This window comes from Dipodomys ordii, unplaced genomic scaffold (genome assembly GCF_000151885.1).
Source record: "Dipodomys ordii isolate 6190 unplaced genomic scaffold, Dord_2.0 Scaffold45, whole genome shotgun sequence".
NCBI classification, from domain to species: Eukaryota; Metazoa; Chordata; class Mammalia; order Rodentia; family Heteromyidae; genus Dipodomys; species Dipodomys ordii.
The window spans coordinates 5,311,695-5,318,865 of NW_012267261.1; the positions used below are offsets into that span (position 1 = coordinate 5,311,695).

Genomic DNA, 7,171 nt, shown 5'->3' on the forward strand with positions numbered 1-7,171 from the left:
AGACACAGCGCCACTTCGGTCTTCTCTCAGTTTATTGGAGATGAGTCTCACAGACTTTCCTGCCCCACCTGGCTTTGAACAGTCATCCTCAGATCTCAGTCTCCTGAGTATCTAGGATTACAGGCATGAGCCACTGACGCCCAGCTCCTTTTCTTTTTAATGTTGATACTGGGACTTGAACTCAGGACCTTGTACTTGCCAGGCAGTTGCTCTAGCACTTGAGCCACATCTTTGCCCTAGATTATATTCTTAAGCAGTTGCACCAGTATAATTGATATTAACACGCTAAGGAAACAAAGATTTCTTTTGGTTCATGGTTTCAAAGGCTCATGCTCAACTAGCTTCATTGCTTTTAGGCCTGTGGCAAGGGCAGAAACAGCTGGATATAATGGAGGAAAACTGCTTACCTCATTGCCGCCAGGAAGGAGGAAATGAGGGAGGGAAGAGGAGAGTAAATGGCAGGAGGAAGAAAGAGAGAGCATGCACAGAGGCACACCTCTAGTGACCCACTTCCTACATCCAGGCTCAACTTCCTAATAGGCCATTTAGCTATGCACTTATCAATTTGGTTAGTTGATAATCCAGCCACCTCTCACCAGTGAGGCCTGTTCTGACTGCAGAGCTTGGCTATTGACCTCTACCACCTGATAAACTTTGGTTATGTATAATATTTCCACCACATAATTAACCTTTGTTATGCACCTGTTCTATTTAGAGTCATGAATGGTACTGTTGAATGCAAGGATTTACAGTTGTGAGCGAATATCTCAACATGGGCTGCTTATAATAATAATTTTGTTTTGAAGAAATATCTGTCTTCAAATTTGAAAATCATATGTATGTTTACTAAGTACCTTAAAGATTGGCTTTCCAAACCATGCAATTTTCATTCATTCACTTGAAAGTTACAAAACTTGGAAGCAATTTTCACTTGTAATGCATAGCTGAAATTTATGATTAGCTAGACATTTACATTTGTCCTATTTTTATTGCTAACAGTGACATAATGGTTAATATTTCTTTTTTTAAATGCTGATACATAGCTCATGTGAGAAAAACAGAAGGAAAGATGATATTCATTATTAACCCTTGGAAATCAGGGTTTGCGTTACTACATTTTATAAAGTTAAATGTATAATACAACTATCCTATTTTGCCCCCATAGTTAACTTGTTTAATTTAAGCCAGGAGAGACTCTTAGTGGTTTATTTTTGAGACAGAAAGCTGACAAACTGGCATATTGAAGGGGCTCCTGCATTGTTTTAGAGGAACATACTGTTACAATGTTTTAATCTGGCTATTATTTTAGGTATTTACTAAGATGATAGATTGGATAAAATTACCAAAATGAAGAGACCTAGATCAACTTAGCCTTTTCTTTCCTTACCTTTCAGAGGGTTATTCAGCACAATGCTTTAGAAGACCGGTCCATATCTGATAAACAGCAGTGGGATGCAGCTATCTATTTCATGGAAGAGGCTCTTCAGGCTCGTCTGAAGGATAGTGAGTAGGGACAGACTCTTGAATTCTAAGCATTTACAGTGGCGAAGCAGTCATACAGTGTTAATGAACATTTATAAAAACAAAATTAGCGGTTTAACTTGTTTGTTACTAAAGTAGCTGAATGTTATTTGTGGGATTTTGAATCATCTGCTTTGTTACTACGCAAAGGACTAAATTGGACATGTGCCACTTACATGTACTTATATTCTAAAAATTTATACTTCAGAATGTTTTATTCTCTTTTAGGAATTCAATAAATAAGGGTATTTTTTACAGATTTTATATATATAATTCTTCCTTATATATGTTATATCAATCATAATTTCATTTAAACTATCTTTGCAATTATTTAGCAATTAGAAACAGTTAATGAAACATGATTGTTATTAGTTAAATAGAGTTCTTGATGAATTAATTTTTAAAATTCTTTTCCTAGCTGAAAATGCAATTGAAAACATGATAGGTCCAGACTGGAAAAAGAGGTGGATGCACTGGAAGAATCGGACCCAAGAACAGGTAAAAACATAGTTCTGGCCATAATTCAAGCATTACATTATAATTTCTGAGCCAGATGTAATGGTTCAACTTGAGGGAGAAACCAAAGGACTGCGGTTTGAGGCCAACCCTAGCCAAAAGAAAAACTTCTTTAGACTTGATCTTGACTGATGGCTGGTGACTGTCATCCTAGTGGCATGGGGAAGCACAAGAAGGAGGATCACAGTCCAAACTAGCTCAGCCATAAAGATGAGACTCTTACCTCAAAAACCCCACTGGGGCATGGCTCAAGCGACAAAGTACCTGCTTAGCAAATTTAGAGGCCTGAGTTCAAACTCCAGCACACATGTGTGCTCACACATAAACACACACACTCACACACAATTTTTTCATTAGTCTAGATTAATTTTAAGAATTTCTAATATTTTATATTAATCCATCTAAAATATTTAATAGGTTTTTAGAATAATGAACCAGCTACATGGAACACATTTTTTATTTTTTTATTTTTTTATTTTTTTATTTTTTTTTGCGGGGGGGTCTGGTCGTGGGGCCTGAACTCTGGGCCTGGGCACTGTCCCCTCAGGTCTTCAGCTCAAGGCTAGTGCTCTACTACTTGAGCCACAGCGCCACTTCCGGCTTTTTTCTTTTTGCTTATGTGGTGCTGAGGAATCGAACCCAGGGCCTCAGGCACGCAAGGCAAGCGCTCTCTCTACCACTGAGCCACCTTCCCAGCCCCATGGAACACATTTTAAAAGTGAGGTAGCTGTGTTAATAGAAGAAAGGAGAGATAACTTTGTGATTTCACTTTCTTCATTTTCCATTGCCTATTCCAGTCTGTGACCATATTACTCATGTGTTTTCTTTATATTTTTATTTTCATTTTAGTTATTTAATTATATAGTTAATAATCTACTTTTTCTAATTTCCTAACTTCTTGTTTCATACATTCTATAAGGCATAGCATCATAAATTAGTGACTGGACATGCACACCTATTCAGTGTGCCTCAGTCATCTCTATCATACAGGTGGGCTGAGAGAATGAAGTCTGTCAGAAAAAAAACTAGGGAATCCATGAGAGGTTTCTAACTTTAAGACAGAAGAGTCATTGATTAGAATGAGCTGGTATAAACTACAGAAACTCGAGAGAAAAATACATCCAGCCTGCAAGATTAGTGAAATTGGGCCTCAGCAACAATCACAGAACTTGCCTGAGCAATTAATGGTAAACATATTTTGACCTAACACACTCAGAGAGAAATAACTTCTCAATGTAAGGTTTTTTGCTCTGGAAGGTGAACATAGCAAAGATTCCTTCAAGAGAAGCAAAGGGATTTGTTTTAAGGTCAATGTAAAGATTTGGAAGCCTAAGAGAGGAATCTGGAAACCTCTCCAAAGTTTTCAGGGAAGTATTTGTAAACTTAGAGGCTTGACTGTGAACAGAAGCCACAATTTGAATATAGAGGGGAAGGATGTCAGACTTCTGGGGAAGCATATATATATATATATATATATATATATATATATATATATGCTTCAATTTTACCTTTAAAAGATGGCCTCATGTCAGATTCACTTGGTTTAAGTTCTCTTTAGCCTTTCTGTTCATCCCACTTCCAGTTGTAACTGCTGTTCTAGATCTCATTCCTGCTGGTTACAGTGAGAAGCCAATTCTAGCAAAGCTTGAGCATATCTCCAGGACTCACATTGCAAATTTATGCTGCTGTAAAATTCCATTTGGCAGGAAGATACACTTAAGATTGTCCTGCATTAGAGTATTCCAAGCTCTAAAAACTGCTTTGTGTTACTTTTTCCTTAGTATTCTAGGAAAATTAACATTCTCATCATGTCTGAGCTGACCAGCTGCTGTGTTGTGCTAACAGGAGAGATGATGGTGAAAAGGGTGAAGCAGGCATGGGCTAGGGCTAATTGGGGAACACCATTATCAGGGCGCTCATGCCTACCACAGATAGGATAGAGACATAGAACTATATAGTCAATTTTCTCTTCAGGAAATATTTTTGTTATAATGTTTATAATGTTGTCAGATATCATTAATTGGTAGTTCCATTTATAAGCTGAATAGTGGCATTTAAGTGGTTTTGTTGAAGTACTTGGAATTTAGTGGTGGTATAGTTTGGAACAAAGTGCTGTTTTAGAAACTTGTTTACAGTAATAAGTTATTTAGTTTATTTTATCCTCCAATTTTGAATTCAGGAAATAACAAGATAAATTTAATTTAACACAGTATAAGAATTTGTTTCTAGCCGGGCTCGGGTAGCTCAAGCCTGTAATCCTATCTACTCAGGAAGCTGAGATCTGAGGATCGCAGTTCAAAGCCAGCCTGGGCAGGAAAGTCCCTGAAACTCTTATCTCCAATAAACCACCAGAAAACTGGAAGTGGTGCAGTAGCTCAAGTGGTAGAGTGCTAGCCTTGAGCTGAAGAGCTGAGGGACAGTACCCAGGCCCAGAGTTCAAGCCCCACAACTGACAAAAAATCTTTTTTTTTTTATTGTGAAAATGCTGTACAGAGGGGTTACAATTACATGGGCAAGATAATGAGTACATTTCTTATCAAGCATTGTAGCCTCCTCCTTTGTTTCCCCTTCCCATCCCTTCCCGTCCACCCCGCACCCTCCCACCCAGTCCTCCCCGCTCCCCCCTCCCACCAAAGTTGTAAAGTTCGTTTTCAACATAACGACTTGTACATCTCATTGTTGCAATGGGTCCACCTGTATCCCTATTTAAACGATTTGTTTTTCCCCTTCCCCTCCACAAATTATACTGACATTAAATACAGTGAAAGCAGGGGTTATACTATGGGGGAAGGACATACAAAGCAACAAAGAAATAATCTTATATATGTGTTAGAGGGGCTGGGAAGGTGGCTCAGTGGTAGAGCGCTTGCCTTGCATGCCTGAGGCCCTGGGTTCGATTCCTCAGCACCACATAAGCAAAAAGAAAAAAAAAGCCGGAAGTAGCGCTGTGGCTCAAGTGGTAGAGCACTAGCCTTGAGCTGAAGAGCTGAGGGACAGCGCCCAGGCCCAGAGTTCAGGCCCCATGACCGGACCCAAAAAATAAATAAATAAAATAAATGTGTTAGAAACAATCGCAAGAAAGAAAAAAAAATTTGAGTACATATCTTAGGGTTCATTTTCCTAACATCACCTTATCTGACCTTTTCTGCTTGACTCAGACATATACTAGCTATTCCAAATAAGGGAAACCATGGGACCCATGTTTCTTTGGGCCTGGCTTACTTCACTTAATATAATTTTTTCCAAGTCTTTCCATTTCCTAACAAATTTCTAATATTATGTTTTCATACATTTCATACATAATGTTTTCAACATTAGTACAATTCCTTTTTTGTTGAGGAGACTAATGAACAATTACAAATGAGAGACTGAAAGTGAATTTAAGAATGATAGATTCCTCAGGAACAGTGTATAAAGGCTTTTAAAAAAAAAAAACAACAAAAACTGGGGCTGGGAAGTTGGCTCTGTGGTAGAGTGCTTGCCTTGCATGCCTGAGGCCCTGGGTTCAGTTCCTCAGCACCACATAAGCAAAAAGAAAAAAAACGGAAGTGGAACTGTGGCTAAGTGGTAGAGCGCTAGCCTTGAGCTGAAGAGCTGAGGGACAGCGCTCAGGCCCAGAGTTCAGGCCCCATGACCGGACCCAAAAAAAAAAAACAAAAAAAAACCCTATATTTTTGTTTTAGTTGGAAAAGAAAAGTATCGCCAGGTACAAGTCTTTATAGGTATTTATAAGACATTGCCTTTTCCCATGTATTCAGAGTACTTTTTCAAAAGACCCAAATTCTGCCCTGAAGTTAAGAAAGAAAGTATATAGTAAAGCACCTGGCACTATAACCTCAACAGTACAACATTATAGTAAAAGCAAAACCTAATGGAGTAAATTTCCCTCCTTCATTAAGACATTTGTTGGTCTCTTTCCCACATTGACCAGCCAAGATATTAAGTCCTTTCTTTTTTATTATTGTAGCTAAGCTTGGGTCACCTATTGTACATAGTGTATTTATTATAATGGGGACTCCGTTTTTACATGTGCCCAATTAGGAACCGTCTAACTATGGTTCTTTTGAATATTTTAAAGTGTGTTCACAATGAAACCAAGAATGAACTGGAGAAGATGTTGAAATGTAACGAGGAACATCCAGCTTACCTTGCAAGTGATGAGATAACCACCGTTCGGAAGAACCTGGAATCCCGAGGAGTGGATGTAGATCCAGGCTTGGTAATAAATATTGCTGGAAACACCACATCTGCATCTTTTAATAATTGCCTCTTAAAGTACAGTGTCACTACTCATGTATTCTTAGATATCTAGGGAATTAAATTTTACTTTGATCATGTTTTGATTATGTGAAGGGTAGGATTTTGTCCTCAGTTTTCTTAAAGGGTAACTTGTAAATGGGGAAATTAAGATTTAGAACATTGGATTTACTTGGGCAAGTTAAACAGTTTTTACTGTTTTACTTCTTTTCACGTGATTTCAGATTTTAACACAACTTAGGGCTTGCTTATATTCATATATAGCTATTGAAACACATGTTATTTAATTTGCTTTAAGTAATTTAGAAAAAACAAACGTTTTTATTAAATTCTCTCACTTGGGGTTTTCTTTTTATTCATGATTAATACAAGGATAAAGTTAATCTATACTGTAGGCTACATTTTTAGTGTTTATTTACAATAGCTTAAAAAATAAACTTTCTGTCTTTCTGTACTTATGTTTTCACTGCTTAGTATTTAGAATACAAAGGATTCCAAAGTTTGTTTCAATATTAGCTTAAATGAAACCTAGTTAGAAAAGTAAATATATTAGGGAAAGCAAGCATATAAAAAATTTCAGAATAAATTACTTTAGTAAAGATGATCTGGTATGCTTCATGAGATTTTTAATTTGGATAGTATGGATTTAGTTTTTCTACAATTGTCCTAACAATATGTTGTACAGCTTGAGCATCCCTCATATGAAAATTTGGAATCTAAAATGTTAAAATCTGGCCAGGCGCCACTGGCTCACGCCTGTAATCCTAGACTCTGGAGGCTGAGATGTGAGATCGCCATTCAAAGCCAGCCTGGAGAGGAAAGTCCATGAGACCCTTATCTCTGATAAACTACCAGAAAACCAGAAGTGGGGCTGTGG

The 7,171-nt window shown here is 37.6% G+C and overlaps 1 protein-coding gene across 1 annotated transcript in view; it reads left to right on the forward strand.

The window, feature by feature from the left end:
- Positions 1 to 7,171, forward strand: part of Opa1 (optic atrophy 1 (autosomal dominant)) — a 77,428-nt gene that overhangs the window by 39,026 nt on the left and 31,231 nt on the right. The window contains 3 exon segments of the mRNA XM_013019425.1: positions 1,395 to 1,503; positions 1,940 to 2,019; positions 6,116 to 6,391. Coding sequence (XP_012874879.1) covers positions 1,395 to 1,503; positions 1,940 to 2,019; positions 6,116 to 6,391 — 465 coding nt within the window.